This window comes from Scomber japonicus, chromosome 12 (genome assembly GCF_027409825.1).
Source record: "Scomber japonicus isolate fScoJap1 chromosome 12, fScoJap1.pri, whole genome shotgun sequence".
Lineage (NCBI taxonomy): Eukaryota > Metazoa > Chordata > Actinopteri > Scombriformes > Scombridae > Scomber > Scomber japonicus.
Window position 1 is genome coordinate 18,644,686 of NC_070589.1, and position 19,896 is coordinate 18,664,581.

General features: G+C 43.5%; 1 protein-coding gene across 3 annotated transcripts in view; it reads right to left on the reverse strand.

The window, feature by feature from the left end:
* The window catches only part of LOC128369162 (zinc finger protein 521-like), a 93,604-nt gene that overhangs the window by 62,979 nt on the left and 10,729 nt on the right, over nucleotides 1-19,896 (reverse strand). For 2 of the 3 annotated variants that reach the window (XM_053330155.1, XM_053330154.1), the window contains one exon: nucleotides 15,701-15,901. Coding sequence is in view for 2 of the 3 variants with exons in the window: in XM_053330154.1 (XP_053186129.1) it covers nucleotides 15,701-15,901 (201 nt within the window). In the remaining variant the exon portion in view is untranslated. Of the gene's footprint in view, nucleotides 1-15,700; nucleotides 15,905-19,896 lie in introns of all 3 variants that reach the window. The other variant, XM_053330153.1, reaches the window with a different exon arrangement.

Sequence of the window (19,896 nt, forward strand, 5' to 3'; positions counted from 1 at the left end):
AATCCAAGTACGAGAGACAGAAAGAGAGAAAGAAATGGAGAGTTGAAGAAGGAGCACAGGCAAAGGATGACAGATGGAAGGGTGGATCAATGTCGAAATGAACCAACACCAAAGTAACAAAGCCACGGCAAGATTTTTCTGGTTCTTCCCATAAATCGTCTGATCTATTTCCCCCTTGACACAATTATCACAGTCCTCCTAATTATTTTTCTCTTCTTAAACAGATTTCTAATGGCAGGCTGTGCTTTTTTTAAGATCATGTTTGTAAAGTGGAGGTTTTGCGAGCTGTTGTGCAACCTTGTCGCCTCAGACTGTGTCCACAGACTGCACAGGAAGGGGGAAGGGGAGAGGAGAGGGAGGAGGTGGTGGTGGAGGGGGGTTGGTCTCTGGAGAATGGGCCAGGCCCCAGACCAGCACTTCCCTGGCCCAGTAACTGTGCCAGAATACTCATGACATGTGTGTACAGTATGTGAGCACAAATGGCAGACAGATTTAGGGGTTTGCTTTGTTTCCCCTTCTATTGTTTTCTGCTGGTATCCAGGCAGCTCATCATCATATCTTAATATTACTAGCCGAAGTATTATGAAAACACGCACACACTCACACACTCACACTCACACACAGACACACACACACACACACACAAACATGCAGGCACGAACGCACACACACACACACACACACACACACACACACACACACACACACACACACACTCATACATGCAAACAAACATGCACACGCCTCATGGACTGAAGCGGTTCCTTCTGTGCCTTCACCCTCATCTTCATTTGCAGAACAGGGCTGGAGTATGAGGCCTGAATACAACCAGACAAATGACTACAGGGCATTTTACTTATTCATCCATCACTTCACATTGATTTATTCCTGTTTATCTATTTATCAGCTAGAAAAAAAAAACCTTTGGATTGTTTTGCTAAAAGTTTGCATGCTGACGTACTTAGTGGAAAACTTTCAGGGTCACTGTTGAAGAATCCCTGAAAGAGCTGATCAGGGTTCATCTTACCTTTGAATACCATCCTCTCACTCCAGCACCTCAATGTGGATATGTCTCTCTGTATTTACATAGGCCCAGCGCTCCATGGCTTAGTAACCATTTACTTAGTTACACCACCACCTGGGAGGCTATTTAAGTCTCTCCCAAGAGAGAAACTCAGTATGACTACCAACCAGCACCCCTGTATGAATTATCATCCATTCAGTACCAGTACACTTAAGGAAAGTTCTCAGATGTTGAGTATGACTTTACATTTAAATTAATCCTCAGATACCATATTAAGTGAATACATTAAATATTTGAGGTGGGTTTTATAATTAAAATTGTAAATGATTAAATCTTTCGGTATTTTTGTAGATATTACTATTATTATTTTGTAAATGTAACTCAACTGCAGTAATAAAGAGTTTTCCTTCTTACATGTGGTAATCTCAACGTCTATCAGAATGTGCAACTCACTGTGATGAACTCATTTCAAGGATCATAATTCAGGAGAGTGAATGTAATAGTCCCCCAATATCAGTTATCACTGACAGCAACATTCATATCGCCTAATTACTTTTCATTGGGCTGTTGTAGAGGAGAGGACATCAGCCTTTATCTGTATATGAAAGGAGAAGACATTACTGTGGATGAGCTAGTGTTACTGTACTGCTAATAAAGAAACGTCATACAATGAGATGGTAATAAAACCTGTGTCGTACTTGGCTACTTTAAATATCAAGAGAATATTACAACTAAGGTGACCTTTAATTAAATTTGGCATGCAAATAAGTTGGCGAGTCAGGGAGAGAGAAAGAGATGTTCTAAGATTACCATTGGAAACCTGAAGACACGAACATACCACATAAAACCCTACCGGCCTGGTAAAAGCATCCATGCTGGGTTTTTTTCTTTTTTTCTTTTTGTGTGTGTGTGTTTTTAACCACAGTACATCCACCACAAACAATAGCCATAAGCCATAGGTCAGAGCAGTGACTTCTCCCTTCCCTAATTTGTATTTTTCTTAGCATACTTAGGTTAGTGAGGTGACTGTCATCTCTGCGGCTGTTCATTGTCTGAGGTATGAGTTGAAGTTGGGGAACATAATCCCACGCACTATGCATACAGCAGGGAGGAAATATGGGCACAGAGGTGGTGCAGGGCCTCCTGGGTAATTTGTAAAACATGAGCCATGGCACCCGAGTGCCATTCTGAAGCTCAGGTCAGGTGACTCAGTCACAGGTGCACCATGGGAAGATCTCTGGTGAGGAGACACACCTCCCACCACAGGGTATGATGGGCATACAGTGTTTTCTAAACATGAAACTCTCTAGAAAGTTGCCTCAGTCTTTATTTTTAGGAATGTGTTGAGTGCTGAAAATATCTCAGAGGTGGTAGCTACATTGCTCTTTATATTTTTGGGATCTGTTTGCCTGGGTTATTAATTTGCATCTGCAATTTATGGTGGAAGGTCAGAGATACTGCACCTTTCCTCTACCGGATTAAATGTTGTCATTGATTTACACCAATGAATACAAAAACAACGCACACATATTATACATGCCCAAGTCCAAACATGTCGCTTTAATAAGAAATCTTGATTAGGATTCGGCAGACATAACATCCCGTATGCATGTTCTCCGCTTTGCTAGGCCTCAGATAACCTTTATCCTATAGGGTTTAATTAATGTCAGCCAGTCTACTCTGCCTTTCAGAAGGAAACGACTTATTCCTCTGCCCTCATGAAGCCCAAATCCCTCTGTTTCACTGGTGAGGCCGGCTGCCTTGTTTATCCCAACTACAGGTACTACTCCCTATTAAGGCCAGCACTTGTTACAGGGAAAAGGTTGAATTATTTACCAACAGCAGAGGGGGAAGAAGAGAGAGGGAGAAAGAAACAGAGAAAGAGGCATTTGGTACATGGAATAAGATTTTTATGTTTATTGTTTTTTCTTTTTTTAAGGTTATGAGCGAGGCAAGATTAATGATCCATGGACATTAGATACAGGTGCTGATTACCAAGGAAAAGGGCATCTTTGCATATAGTAAATAGAAAATAAGGCCACAGAGAAGGGTGAGTGAAATGCCCCAAAACATTATGCATTAAGTCTCTTGGATGAGAAACACCTTACACCCTGGCTTTAACAGTATAGTTTTACGAATTTGGTCATGTGTAAATAGATGAATGTGTTTTGTTAAATAGATACCAAGGTTTCTTGTGCGCACTCTTCACCCAGGGCAAACTGTCTGCATTCTATCTGCATCTCAGCCTCTCTGCACAATACAACAAAACATACAGAAAACAAAAGGGAGCACAGAGGGGGAGAACGAAGAGACAGACCAAACAATAAACTCAACCACAAGAGACAGAGTTTGACTTTGTGTGTGTGCGTCTGTAGTGTGTGTGTGTATCGAAGAGGGAGACAGAAAGCGAGAGGAGGACGAGGGAGATGAAGACAAATGCAGAAAGGGAGAGAGACAGAGGGCGGCAGAGAAAACGAAAGACAGAGGGAGAAATCAAATTTGCAAGAACATAACAAAAAGCTGTATCTTCGACAAAAGAGAACACACAAGGGTATTTGTCTAGCTGTCTGCACCAGCAGGATCCTCTGAAAGTTTATTAAACTAGAACCCTTCAAGAGAAGGCAGAGAGTAGTAAACTATACTACTGGGGAGGAAAAAAGAGAGGGAGAGGGAACAGGAGTGGAGGGAAGGGGGGGTTGAAAAAGAAAAAAAGCTAGCTTTTCAGCCTCTGTCTCTCAGAAATTCTTTTATTTCAGCCATGCATTAAGTAACCTCCCCACTGAGTTCTGCTCCCCTTCCTGGTGTGGATAAAGCCGTCCCTCGGGGGAGCCGCTGGTAATTTCCAGCTTCGCCAGAAACTCAGGTATTAGAAAAGACCGCTTGGGGACCTGCCACAATATACCTTCAATTTCATACGCTCTGAAAAAGAAGGAGCCCCTCCCTCGCAGCCTACCCCCACCCTCCCAGTAAACCCCCTCGAGGGTCCCCAGTTCAAATTTCTGAAGTGCAGACAACGGGTGTATGTGTGGGGGAGGGGAGGGTGGTGGTAGGGGGCCCGTGGGACTGAGCACCAGCAATAGAAAATCCACTGCATAGAGGAGAAAAAAGCATTTCCTCTCTGGTCTGGCAGGAGTGCCTTTTTTCCCCTGGCTCCCACCAGAGGCTTTTTACAAAACATGTGTTGCTGACATGTTGACAGATTGCTCAGTGAAGTGTTAGGCGCATGCACACGGCTGGCCATTTAGGGGGACATGGCTTCCTACCCAACATCCTCTACCTGAGGCACCATGTTTTATACATCATCCCCCAAAGAAAAAAAGGAAACAATAAAAGGTAAGGGAGTTGCTTCCTTTGTGAGGAAAGCAGAATATCAGAGAGCAGAGAGAGACTGCGTATAATGCTGCCTTAGCTTAACTGCAGCGATAGGGAGGAGCAACGGAAGTGAGAATAAGGGAGGGAAATGGTTTGAGGCAGGAAAGACAGAGATAAAGCAGAGAGGTGGGAAAAAGAGCTTGAGGATGGATGCATGTTATGTTTATGTACAGCAGGTGAGCTTGTCAAACCAATAAAAAGCCCACAAGACCTCCTCTTTGTCTTCCTGTACTGAAGCCACCAATAGCAGGCGAGTGGATAGAATCTGATCAAAGGCCAGTATCCAGATCCAACTTCTGCTCCTATCAGGGTATCGACAGCACACGTCTTAATCGCCCTGCGGCTCCAAAAGTGCTGCCGTGGCAACAGGATGGAAATGGGGATCATAATGTATTCATGGTGCCGGCGACCTGGGGGCTGCGGAGCGTGCTCTCTGGGGACCGCACTTTACCCAGAGCCAGACGTGTCTGGGCAAAATCACTCCACACAAGACAGCAGCAGAATACTGAGGAGCCATGACAGAATGGAGGGAGGGAGAGAGAAAGAAAAAGAAAGAGGGCAGGCAACAGAGAGATGCTGATAGAAATGGAAGATGATAATAGAAAACAAAGATGGAGAAGGGTTGGTACATTAGGGGTAAACAACAGCTGCTGAATGGTGTCAGAGATTACAGTAAAGAAAGGAGAAATGGTTGTATTAGTTCAGTACTGAATTGAAACTTCAAAACACAAAGGACAAAAGATCTGAGGCTTGAGGAGGAAAAAATACAGGATGTGATTGGTGGGAAGGAGCTTACTGGGATGAGTGGGTCTACCTTGAGAAGCCTGATGCTGCTTGACCAGGTGGGTGGTTGGCTGGGAAATAAATTGCACAGGAAATTGGTCCAGATTATCAGGGCCACAAAGAGACATGGCCCTTTGGCCACAGGCGAGGATGGATAAATGGCTGGATGAGTAAATGAACAGAGGGATAGAGAGAGAGAAGATTGATGGCTGAGCAGTTGGATGGTTCAGTTGTATTGAGAGTCCAGTTACCCACCACCCCACTAACCCCATACGTATCCTATCTGTTCCTGAAAAATAAATGCTTACATTGTAGATATATCTTTTCTTCTTTTTTTTCTCACAGAATATAATGTGCTTTCCGACCCTTTACAACCTAATGATCTCCCCTTCCTCCTCACGAACATACACGCATATATACACACAGAAACACACAAACTCATACACACTCAAAAAAATGCTCACACGCACAAACAAACAAACACAAAGCTATAGCCTGACCTGCTTTTCCTCAACAGGAGGGCAGCTACAACAGGCACCATGCCAGGTAAACATCCTCAAGCCTTGTGCACTCACTGCAGAGGGTAAAGCTCAATGCTGAAAACACACTCTAAAATACAAGGAATAGTCAATTATGTTTAGGACTGGGAAGACATTCTTAGAATATATATTCCTCTTACATGGCCCACCTGCTGTATTGTGAAACAAAAAATAAAAGACACAACTTCGCTGCATTTTATATCAAGATTCCATCTGTAACAGAAAGTCATAACACTCCCCTGAAGAGGTGATAATTCAACTGCATTAAGTCTCCCAAAATGAGAGGATTCACCTGCAGACTGCGGTGCGTCCTTCTGCACTAACTATCCTCAACACGTAGTACACCCTCAGGCATTAAACCTAGGGCCACAGACAACTCCCCTGTCTGTCTTTCCTCCTTCCCTTTAGCTGACAGGTTCTTCGACTGCTAAGCTCCAACACAGACCTCTGTGTTTGTGATGACTGTGCAGAGCAATCAAGGGAGAGAAAGAAAGAAAGAGAAGGAATGATGAAGAGGGACGAGAGAAGGAGTGCAGGCGGAGAAGAGGTAGAGAGAAACAAGGACATCAACAACGTGTTCTCACAGAGAGATGACCCCTGGCCATCCCGAGGCATCTGGTTTATCTGGCTGTCTGGGTAAGCCACGCACACACCTAATGACTCCAGCCTGGTCCATGTCCCATAGGTTTTTTTTATCCAGGATTACGGATAGAGAATGACAATGGGCTGGTAAACTACTATGTCTCACGTCTAAGAGCTAATATCAGACAAGGAGTTCTCCATGATGAAAAGACTGGGGTGAGTTGAGAACAAGGTTCAAAGTTTCTGAGAAGGTTATGGTATCCATTGCTAAATTATATTCATAATATGGTGTAATATTAATGAATCCTTTTAAAAATGTTTACAATAATTGGTTTAAGATACCTATATTTTTAATGCTTCTCTAATGCTGATTTGTATGCGCCATAAATAGTATATTACTTCTCAAAGTGAAGGTCAAATATACCCACAACTCTGAGTTGCGCATTATGTTGGAGGCCAATATGGAGATGCAGTTTGGACTTTAACCTCCCTCTTTTTTTTCTCATGTTGCATGGCGATACTGAACAGACCTCAATCTACTTCTGGGGTGGAGATTAGTAATCATCTAGGGTCTTCATATTGATGGCCAGGCTCAGCTTGTTTGCATATTTACTGGCCTCAGAGCCCAGTCGCCTGAGGTGAGAAGCAAATTACATTTCTGCTTACCCCCACGCACACAACCCTCTCTCACTCTTTTCGATTTCTATCCCTCGTTTTCTCCTCCTTTTTTTTCAACCTTGTTTCTCTTAACATGCTGATCAGTCATCTTGCAGTAAGCATCCTTGCCTGCTCTGGCTGCATCCGAATAGCGGTCTCATTTGGCTAACATCATCACAGTGTAATCTTGTTGGAGAGAGCAATCAGTTTACTTTGGAATTAGGTATTCCGTTGGTGGGCCCAGAGAGAGGGAAGGCTCCGAGGGTTTAAAGGATGCAAACGAAAACATGCTCTCCAGAATACAGTCTTGAGCCTGATTGGGTGATAACAACCCACACAGTCTCCATGTGAGAGTAATGAATGGCCAATGGGAGGCCTGAATAATAATGCAATTGGATTAAAATCCAATCACACGATGGTTTTGTCTGTTGACTTTGTTTGTGGGGTATGTTCTACAAACCAAGTTCATGATGAGAAAGATGCATCATGCTTTGACTAGGGGCACATAATGTCCTAATATCAAGATTACCACTCTGTTTACTACCGCCCAATCTCTCTTGGCTGTCAGTCAGTCCTGCAGGATTTTGTTGATCTGATTTTAGTGTGCATGCATTGCATATACTGTAGAATGAGTCTGCTAACATGATGAAGTAATGGTAACAGTACATGTTCTTTGCTGTCTTATATCAGTGGATTATTTAGAGAATGGCTACCACAGGTGGTGAGTTACTATTTAATCAGAGATGTTAATGTCTCGGTTTATTGCAGAGACATGTACCAAGCTGGCACACTCTACAGCCTTTTGCAGAATCCCTGCCACTCATTGGGAGGCCATCTCTTAGGAGAGACTCTCTGATCAAATCGATTGTCTCCTTAAGGATGATCGATCAGCAGGTTGGAGGTGGAATAGATTAGATGACCTTTACATTTTCAGTGGTGTTGGACCCCCCACTGTCCACTGCTCTTAACATTAAGATGACATCTCTGTACTACCTGACCGCATGACTTTACTGTCAAACCATTACAGTCTGTACTGACACACACTGTTGGCTGTGCCAAAGCATAGTCCAGCTGGTGGCCTTGGAGACCTTAAACGACACCCATCCTGCCCATAAAACTAAATTTATGAACCCACCTTCCAGTTCGAAAATGGCAATTAGTACTAAGGAACAAATGTGTTACTTCACATGATATTTGAGAATCCCTGTCCTTGTGGGTGGCTGAACTCCCCATATCCTGAAGTGTAGGAGTGGCTGTTCCACAGAGCCCCATAGCAGCCCCCACCCAAACACTACCCCCTGGCCAACAAAAACAACCCCTGGGAGGGGTATAGGAGAGGGGGAAATGTTGAGTCGGTGATAGTGTAGCCCCAAAGTTCCCGAAACCACAGTGGCTAGCAGGATGCCGTCACAGCTGGCTCCACTCCTTCCTGTGGGCCTGCTCCACAGAACTCAGTCTGCAGGGAGACATAAACCTGTCCGACTGGTCACTCTTTCCACCGCCCTCCATCTCCCTCCTTCCTTTCCTCCCATTACTGGCAAGTTTGGCAAAAGCCATCTAAGGAAAAAGCCCTATGGGGATCAATGTGCAGTACATTTCCACACAGACATAAGCAAAATCCTATGACCTTTTCATTAGGGAGGATTAACATGATTCAGAAGTCTGTAGACATTTCTTTTAGGTGTCTGTGTATGAGGTACATGTTTATTTGTGAACTTGTCTTTTGTCTCAAAGCCATGTTACATCCTGTTAACGCCAGGTGTAAATTATAGATAGATATATGGGTCACAGAGAAACATGCCACAGTAAAGCTCTTTGGCATTTGATATGCTAATACTGAGTTTTAATTAAAGACCAAGTGTTTATTCGTGTTACACACTTCACATGATTGTTTATAAAATCTAACCAGAGCAAATAAAACACTAATTTGCTACGTAACACACCATACACCTGTTGAGATGCTATCTGATCAAAGGAACTAGGAACTGGGACTTACTCCAAAAAAAGTTTAAAAATGTCATCTTAAATTCTAAAGTTTCTTATTATTAGCAGTAGTGTTTACCACGAACACTGCATTTTGCAATTAATATATTTAAAGGCAGAAATAAGTACCAAAACCTTTCACACCTGAGTAGATGGAGAGTAAAGGGAGGGAGGAAATCAAATCTACATTTCACAAAGCAAACACAGTCCAGAAGGTCCATAAAGTTTTTAAAATACATTTTTGCCTTATCTTTGTGCCTAGTTACATTTCTCTGTATCTGGTTCATCATTATTCTAGTGAGCAGTCCCACGTTTGAAAGAGAAAAAAGAAAATCATTTGAATTCTGGGGACCCAGAGGAGAGTGAGCAAAACCCAGAGGTAAGATCCAAGCTCGCTCTCCGTGCCCTTCCGTTGGCTGCCTACCTGGTAAACATCTCCACAAGCTCCTTGCTTTCAAAACACGTCAACCAGTGCCTATGTACTTTAGACTGGCCGGCCAAGCAGGAATTGAGACTTTATTTGTTTTTTTACTTTTTCCTGTTTCTCTTCCGAGCCATCGCACATAACCTGTCTGGCATTAATGATGTTGTTAATAAAATGCGGCTGGTCTGTGGGTGGATTTGCCTGGCAGGCCTGGTGCCTGTCCTTCTCAGAGATAAGCCCACTGCCGGCCTTATCTACCTCCCACAGCCCCACCCAGCAGTGCCGTGCACTGGACACACAACCAGTCAACTCATCACTGGCTAATTACCACCTCTGACTGCCTTACAAAACAGGCCTGGAATCACATCATTGCTGCAGCTAAGATTGGCTCTCCCCCACCTTGACTGTGTCTCTCCACTTCTTTGTCTTTTTCTACCAATCTCCTTCTCAATTTAACTTCTCTTTTCCTTTCAATATATTTACTTTTTCTCTCTTGGCTAGTTTTGTCCATCCTGTACTCTATTTTATTTGTCTCAGCCAACTGACAATTCTGAAAAATTTCCAGCGAGTTTTACGGCTATATTTTCCAACTGTCACTTGGAAGGCAATATGCAACAGTTTCATTGTGGGTGGTCAGGTAAATCCTGTGTCTATCTTCCAGCGTATGTCTATGAATTCTGAAAAGACCTAATGTCATTTATGTTACAGTTTCTCGGTATGGGCTTAAGCCATTTGTGAGCTGGAGTCAGTTCAGTCTCATAGCTTCAACAGAGCAGCCGAAGTCACTTGTGTTACAGAGGGAGGGAGCGGTTTCTTTTATTCAATTGTTTTCCACTTCCACGAGCGTGTGCCAAGGGGGAGGAAAGCGCCGGCTTAACACGCTCTGCAATTCAACACGGCCAGACGCAGTCCTATTAAGATTTAATGTGCCATTCTTCTGCTTGTGCCGCTGAAAAAGACTTGCAGGCTGAGGAAGAGAGTGAACAAAGAGCAGGCAGAGCCAGGGAGAGATGAAGAGAGCAAGCGAAACCGAGACAACTGCTTCATGGCCAGGTCTTTGTCACACGACTGAAGTCAGTAGTTTCAAAGGGATGCTACATAGTGGAGGGGGAAATAACAACAGTGTCGTTAATATAGTGTTTTCACTCAGTGTGTGTAGTTCTGGGTGAGTACATGAGATTATCTCTGTTTTGTCCACATGTCATCCCTGCTATTGTGGCTACCTACTTAAGAAAGAGGTCAACTGGATGAAGTCACAGCATGTGTTTAGCCTCTTGGGCGATGAATTATGTGTCGTCTAAAATGCAAAGTGTAAGCACGCAGGTGCTGTGAGGAAGCATGTGTGCGCGCTTGCGTGTTAATACGTGTGGGTGAGTGTTTGCATGCCTAAGCAGATGACTGATTGAGCAAACAAACACGTGAAAGACGGAGTGTGTAAGATAGAGGGAGATGTGAATATGAAGGAGGCAAAGAGTTGCAGTGCTGGCCATTGTCTTTCCTGCCTTGAACACACAAACACATGCGTAAAACGTCGGCTCTTCTATTCTTACTTTGATTGTTTTTCCACAGAAAATGCAGTCCTCATCTGACAAAGACCAATAAATACTTTATACAGTGCATAATGTGTGCGGTGTGAAGCGCAAGGGAGAAAGAAAGAGGGCGTCCTCATGAGGGTATATGCTTTGAATTCCTAATGACACTCCTGTTAATGTTGCTGGCACTGCCGCACAGAGAGGAAATGCACAGGGATGGAGTCAAACATCTACTATAATACTCTCTTTCTCTACGTTTCTTTCTCTGTCTTTCTTTTATCTCCACCTATTCCTCTTTCTCACATAGACACTCAGATGGAACATGCCCCCCACATAAACACATACACACAGGAAGGACTCAAGCCCAATTCTGAGAGCTCACTGTAGCATGAGGTCTCTTTTCAGTGGCTGCGTTGTGCCAGAAGTAGCTATTCTCCCCTGACCGCCTCTCCTCCTTTCAAAGCCTTGTAATCAGTGTGCTGCTCTTTGTACCAGGATGTCGCAAGACGCCCCGGCAAAAACACAGCAGAATTTCTGATGAACGGCAGTGGCTCAGAGTTCGGCTAATCAGGTCTTGCTCATGTCGCTTTCCTCTTATGTGAGCCCTTTTGAAGCAAATAAAGTCGTTGCAGTTTGGCACATTCTTCTTGGCAGCCACAGCGCAGCTGTTGGATCAATACACAAAGTTGAAAGTTGAAAAAACCCAGTACAACCAATCGGAGCCTGTTGGAAACAGTTAGTAGAAAATGCGGACTGCCAGGAGCCTGTTCATAGTTGAGGGTATTACTGAATGTTTCCATGCTGCCGACCCAAAGACTTGATGTAAATGAATTCAAACACTTCAAATACACATGTCATGGTTAGGAATGGAAGGAGGAAAACATATATCAGTGGATTTAAAAAATGTGTCTGATTTGCCATCACAAACAGAGACTTCATATATACAAATGTGTCTAAACTATTTCTATCATATTACCACGCTCTGCATTGTGGGGAGATCTTATTGTTTTCACAGAGTATTAGTATTTCATTTGTATTTTTCTCATAAATCTGAAATGTATTTTATTGAAGCTGAGTGCATTTTGCAATGTCTACAGGGAAGAGGAAAGGGGAAATCTACATAATATAAATCCATATATGGCCCAGTTATCTCTCTCTCTTTCTTTGTTGCACCCTCTCTGATTGATTCCTTTATCTGAGGGAAGCAGAAGACATGCTCTGTTTGCTCGCACAGTGGCCGGATGGAAAACAGAGAAAGACACTTATTAAAAAGGTCATCTCACAGAGGGTTAAAATAGCAGGGCACGGATCTCTCCGGGGGGAGCAACCATGCCCCTCCTCTACTGAAGGACACAAGAAAAGGTATCGCTCAAGGGAGCTGGACCCATAATGAAAGAATGGCCACCAGGCTGACAGTCCATGTGTGCACTAGGCTATTCAAATACCTTCAGAGACACAGAATTGTAGAGCGGACACTGAAAGACATTGTGAGAATGCAATCTTTTTGAATTAAACTCTGAGCTAGAGATGTTATTTTTATTTACAGTGTGGGCTAGCTAGTAAACACAAGTGGAAATGAGTTGAGGAGCGCGGTATTTCTTTGGCGTTCAGGTCTGAAGGCATGTTTCCTTGCCTACCACTGCAATCTCATATGTAGCAAATGAACACGTCTCGTGCCAACTGAGAACAAAAGTCAAACTACAGACACAATTTCTCTCTCTCTGTGAAGGATCAGTAACAATACAAGGGTGTACAGACAATACAGCAAGACAGTGAGACAAAGCTTTTGTGAAGTGTTTTTGGAAAGGCCTATGGAATAGCAGTGCCTCTAGCCTCCTGTCTCCTCCCCAGGGCAGCCTAAAGCCCTGTCGGCAGGATGCTGATCCCCACACGGAAACCTGATCCGCAGCCATCCTGGAGCCGGCGGGGGGACGGGGGATCGCTCTCCCCCCGCAGAGCCGCTCCACTTCTGCCCCAGAGTTAAAGGGGTGCTCTGGGGGAACATTCCTCTAGCCCTGCCCCAGCCAGCCTCCACTCTCAACTCTCTAGAGGAGCATTCTTCCAGCCCTGCCCTAGCCTTCACTGGGATCTCCTGGGGAGCATTCCTGAAGCCCTGCCCCAGCTCAAGACAGGCTCCCTGGGGACACATTCCTGCAGCACTCTCTCTCTTTCTCTCTCCCCATCTCCCTCCTTCTCCCTCACTCCCTTTCTCAGGCTCTCGCCTTCCTCCGCAGTCCAGCATTAGCGCGATCAATAGCACCGATCGCATCAGGGACACGAGGCAATCCATACCCATGCGCTCCCTTAGCGCACTGCAGTGGTCACAGCTTAAGTGCATGGAAAGGTGTTATACCTCTGCCAGATGGGGGGTGTGGGGGGGTGTGAAGAGACAATGGCCACCATTGATCGCAGTGACATGTAACATCTTTCTCTTTTTCTCTGTCCATCTGGGTGTGGTCGACATACAGCGAGAATGTGTTTGGACTTTGTTTGGTCTGTTTTGTCTCACTGTACTTGTGAAACTTGTGTTTTATTACTATAACAGACACAAAGAACGATGAGACCCAGAATACACATAGTGAGATAGTGGGTGTACATGGGCATGTCTGGTTTTAGTAATACACGATACATGCTTACAGCATATCAGCTGGGGGGGAAAGAGCTGAGTTCTGTCAGGGACCAGCAAGCAGATATCTATATGGGGATAGGTTCCAGTCAAGCTCTGCAATTTGTTTACCAAAAATAAAACATAAAATTGGAGGGTTTAGCAGGTGCTGGTGGTTGATTAGAAAATGGTTCTAATAAAGGATCCATCTGTGAGTAGAGACTTGATGTAAGGCAGATTAATTGGTCATGGATGTCTACATAATGCCACATAGGAAATCTCCTCCCATATTCTAGAGAATACACAAACACACACACACACACACACACACACACACACACACACACACACATTCAAAGTACTTAGTATGCCATCTAGAAGTTTCTTTTCTCCCACTGTGTTTGAATACTAATAGAGTGTTTCTGCACAATCACAATACCCTAATGGCAATTAGATTCTTTTGTTTGGTTTCCACAGGGGCTCTTATCCAAACTGTGTTTTTTTTTCATCATTGAGCAATTAAGAGTTATTTGTCCGTAAGATTGAGATTTATAAAAGCCAGGCTTAATTATAGAAAAAATATAGCTGAGTCAGTCATGACCACATTGCGACAGTGCTAAACATAAATTAATCAGTATTTCATGCATGGATCAAATACACAACCTTTATAACATTACTGACTATTACCTGATTATTACACCATAAAATAAATATAATTAAATATTAATTCAAGAAATGTTTGACTATGTTCCCCCATGTCTTAAATAATGGCCTTTTGTGTTTTGACTTCATAGGTTGTTCACAAATCTGTGCTAGCTTGATGGAATTGTTAGATTGAAAACAGGGCGACAGGAGGTTCTGCACTTAGTTTCGCTCAAACCAATGAATGCTTTTGTTGGATGACAGTAATGTGAAAGTGGACAGCGCATTGATTTTCACAGCTTTAGTCAACTGAGCATCACTCTTTTTTGAATTTGCACACACATGAACGCACCGGAGGCACACATGCATGTAAACAAGTATGCCTGCACACACAAAATCACTTCTACAATGAACGTGCATGAATTTCTGTGTAAATTAAGAACAATGGGGGTGTGACAGAATGCATATGTGCATGCTTATATTCACACACATATACACACAAACAAACAAAATACTTGGTTCATGAGGCTGTCTAACATTTAATGGAAAATCTTTGTAAAACCCGTAGGATATCTACCCTATAATTTGTGGTTTGCTGATGGGTGGGTTGCAAAATATGAAATCAAATTGTGCTTGAATATAAACAGAATAGAGACTAAAGTAGCTTTCTCTTACACAGTACTTAGAATTTGCTTTGAAACAATATATGGGCGCTTCTGCTCTATATCAGTAACAGGATCATTACATTTTCGACTGTTCATGTTCATTTAAGTCTGTTCTGTTTCTGTACAAGACATGAGGAGACAAGGTCTGTGCCCAAACATTGGGAAATGTGTGTCAGATGGTGTTTCTCAATGCAGGCCCATCAGGACGTGTAAAGGAGGACAGCAAGTCCAGGAGAAGCACATGGAAACCTTCAGTTCACATCATTAGTTCTGTCTGCCACCTTGTCAGAGTATTTATAGCCCTATTCATCCATCAACAGGTCAATGACACAGTCTGCCAATGGCATCCTTCTCTTTCAGTCCCACTAGGTATTACTACTGCAGCTAGCTAGCATTGGGACCAGCTAAGGGACTTTCCTGGAGCAAGGATCTGTTTCCAGTTGGTGGTCTGCTTACTGTGGGACCTTGTAGCTGCATGTTACAGTGTGGTAATGTTAAAATTAGTATAGTGCTGTATAAAATGTACTGTAAAACTGAAACAGGCAAGTATACAATGCACATTCTATAAAGTGCATAGTACAAGGATACAATATACATACTATAAATAAACATTCTGTAGCCTATGTGTATGTCATGTCTGTAGATTGGAGTCTACATTGTCTGTAGACTGATGCACAGCAAATATAAATAATGTGCTATGTGTCTGAGGCTTGTGTGTTGTTGGATAGCTACCAAGGAAACTGGTAGTCTGGTGTTGTGCTCCCCTTGGTGCAGTGTACTAACACACATAGTGTGGCATATTCTCTGATGAAGGCATAGAGTGAGAGTGGGAGTGGGAGAAGAGCTGAGTGGCAGAGTGAAGGGGAGGCTCGGTGGGCTGAACGTTGTTTACCTGTCAGCTGGCATTGATTAATCTTGTGTTCGGTGAGATCGCTCAGCGACTCGAACACCTGCCGGCAGCTGTCGCAGCTGTGCAGTGCAGGCTCCTCGTCCTCCTCCTCTCCCTCCTCTCCTTCCTCTGGAGAGAGCAGTCTCTTCCTCAGACGCCTGGTCTCACCATCCTCCGCCGCCCTCTCGAGGGCGCACTCTGGATCTGCTGAGCCACAGGAAATGACAGCACCACATAGTCAGAAGGGTGACCCACACAGTGAGGTACTACAGCTTCCTCTGGGTGACAATAAAATGGATTTCTAGACTCTGGATTTAATAAAAACAATAATAAAAGCTGTAATAAAAATGCAGGTTCAATTTGGGCCTCTGTAACTCAACCACTCATGCCATAACAGAACTGTTGGGCAGGTGAGGGTGAGAGATATACAGGCACACACAGACAAGGTGGCACAATACTCACACACACAAATCGAACACACATATACACACACCTCTGTTATTAGAAATGGTTTTACGTTGTGTTTGCCCTGCTTCACCCAAGCAAAACTTCAGTATATGAAACTAGACTGATGGGAATATGTGTAGTTAATAAATCCTGGATTGCAGTTTTGGCTGGACCAAAGAAATATGAAATTCCACCAGTGAGTGCTGAATTGCATCAGTCAGCGTCTATCAAAGGAGACAGACCTTGCCATATTACCCAGACATCTAGGCCAGCACTGTGGATGTATGGAGTGTAGCACAGTTAGACACACAAAACTCAGATTGGTGTGTGTTAGGCTGTCGTCACGACACACTTCCCTAAATTATTCAGCCTTGCTCGCAGGCAGCCGCGGGTCGCGCACATCAATATTCTTCAATCCATCTGCAGTTTTGTCTCTGGTTGGCTTTGTGCTGCAGCAGTGCCAGGGGTAGGAGACTGACTACCCTGAACCAGGACTAGGAATCATCTTTCAAAATACCACTCTAATCATAAGTTCTTCATGTGATGCCAAAATATTCCAACAACAAATCAAACCTTGCATTGTTCACTCACAGCGTACCAATAAACATCTTCACTAACATGAATAGTTCAGCGAACGTGGCTTCAACAGCACCTTATAAATAGGCAGCATGGCCTGCAGCTCTTTTTCTCCCCTGCTGTGACCATTACACTTTACAATAAGACTGATTAAAAAGCCATACTTACAATCAAACAATCATGTCACCCTGGTTAAGCCTTTGTGGGGCAGAAGATCTCTTGAAATTCACTGGCAGCCATTTTAAGCCCCACTGATGCAAGTGTTCTTCAGCTTGTCCTAAAACTCCGGAGGGGAACATTAGGAAGAAGCCTGTTTTTTTGCCTAGCACACAGTTAACAGTGCCCGAGGACAAGGAGTGTGTGGCACTGATGTGCGCAGGTGTGGGTGTATGCGTACTGGGTCCGTATACACATGGGCGGCCATTTTAAGACCTCCTTCTGTAGGGTGCTCTTAAACTGTGAAATTCCTTGAGGAAAGACGTTCCAGAACTCATCAAGGCCACCCAGGATTTTTCCTTTCCCCCACTTGCGCCAAGTATTGATGTAACATCACACCCTCCATTGTCCTTCCCTCTTGGCGACTAAGGCTCTCGGAACATGCCCTCTAAAAATATCAGCACTGTGGTCCCCGGTGGGACCATGCAGAACAGAACAGAAGGTGTTTCAAGAAAATGAAAATCCCAACCCAATCCTCACAAATGCAGGCCTTTCTTGCTCTAGGGGAAACACTTCTGACTGAGGCCAAAAGCCACACAATATAGACTTATGATTCATCCACACACACACAGACACAGAATTCACAATATGCACTGAGATGTGAACACGTCATGTCTTTTTTTTTTTTTTTTTTAGAGGGTGCCTGTGGAGGAGGTTAAGACTTTGATATTTTTTTCCAACGGCCTTTATGAATCATTAATTTCTCTAATATTACAGCTCAGCTCTGTCAATGGAAACAAGTGATGGCTACATTTAAGAATGGTATGTTTTATCTGAAATACAAATGCATAAATCAGCACAGGCTCCAAATGCATTTTATTGTGCTTTTCACAGTAAGCTGATATTCTCATACTTTTTAAAAGTTATATCAGATCTACAATTATGAATAAAAAGAAAATGGAAGTTCATAAGCATCCCTTGTTTTCATTTGTTGAGACTGACAAGTTTTAGCTGCAAGTTCCAGTGAATCCAAGCTGGGTCAGTGCTCTCGGTCAAGCTGAGTGACCTCTGGTGCACCACTGTGATGCTGTGCTAGAAGTGTACTGCTACATGTTGGGGGGGTTGGGGAGCAGGGGACACAGAACAGGGGTGGGGGGGCTTGACACGGCAAGGTCACGTCCAACCCTGGGATTAAAGAGCCACATCAATACTGAGGTTCCTGTGCCTCTGGGCCTCATACAGTAATCCATCAGATCAGGACATCCTCTTCTACCAGTCTCTACAGGCTGGACACCAGATCAATACTAGCATGCTTGGAATGGCTGACAATTACATGTGAAATATGTGGGGAAGATGTGTGGCATATTGAGAATTTTTCATCATCCCAAACACCCTTGTTAATTTTGTTAATCAGCTTGACAATGTTGGTATAGAAGGTAAGGACAAGAGGGAAGCTACATTGACCACTGATCCATATTCTGATAAGGTCAGCTCAAAGTAAGATGATCGTAGCTCAGTCTGAGAAATTATTCATGAGTAATGAAGATCTGACAGAAAGATTTTTAAGGATGAATTTTCAATCTTTATGGAAAGATTAAAGCACATTAGTACTGTACTAATAATATGTGGAAATCTGGATTGTGATTGACATCTTCCATCTTTAGACATAATATACATGTGAGTCCAAGTCCATCCATCATACAGACTCTTGTCTCTTATGGTGTCTAGTGACATTTATCATGCCACAACTTTCATCTTGTGAGTTGAAGAGTCCCTTGGACCCCCCACTCTTATATTATTGAATATTTCTGCTGTTAAATATTTATAACCCTTTAATTGATATTCTCCTCTCTGCTCCATTAGTCCCACCAGGGACCTGTGGTCCCTAGCAGGGAAGCCTACACTAGTCCCCCCACTGTCTGGCCCACACACTGAGACAGGTGGAGACACTGACCACAGGGAGAGGAGGGAGGGTATGAATGTATAGGAATACTCGTAGAAGGAAAAAAAAAATAAGTAAAGAGATTAGTCTGGCCAAACTGCAAAGTATTAACTCAGTAATTTTTATCTGAAAAGTTAACTCTAACCATGAACGCTGCTTTTAACCTCACTAGAGAATTTATGCCTAATCCTAAACTTAAAGATTAAATAAAAAATACTGAGCGCCTGGAACAAGGAAAAGAGGCATAGAGAGTTGTTGTTGGGTACTAAGCTATTTTTGAAAAGCAACATGTAATGGATGTCAGTGTTTTAAAACTGAAATTCATTCAAATCCAGCCCCAAGACACTGAGCCTGAAAAGTGTGAAATCACTGAGGGCTATGCTCTTACTTGCCTGTAGATTCAGTATGTCGAGCTCCATCAGGGTCTACCCTGAGTCTTTCTTTGTGCAATGAAAGACCTCTGTGTCGAAAACATCATTACCAGCTCACCCATCTCCTCATTTCCCTCTCATTTCCCAGAGATCCTGATCCTATGATGCCCCCTCCTCAGCAACCCACCCTACAACCACCCACCCCCAAGTTCAAATTAAGAATTTATTTTAACCAGCGAGCAGCTTCTGTCGACACATGTCGGCGGGCCTGATCAAAGGTGAGTACGCTCCTTTATCAGAGTGAGGGAGGCTGTCAGAAATAGGAGGACATTAAGATTGAATAACCTTCACACGGTTGCCGGCACCTCATTATTTAAAAATCTAAAACTTTTGCCGAGCACCCGCCATATATATAGGTCACACTACATTCTAATGCCACATGTGCCTCCAAGTGTATCCTCCTCTGTGTGAATGGGATTTGGGGCTCTCCACTTAGACCGTCACATCCACTGATCCCCTATCATTAAAGAATGTCATGATCCGACGATGGGGCTGTGTGCTTGACACTTGCCAGATTGTTAACTAGCGTCAAGAATTAGCATGGGTAGAGTCTGTGTTCATATGGTCGGCACGTTACTTGATTTATCTGCTTCAAGTACTCCAGATCCACGGTTAGGAGTAATAGCGATTTAATATTTTGATGCATT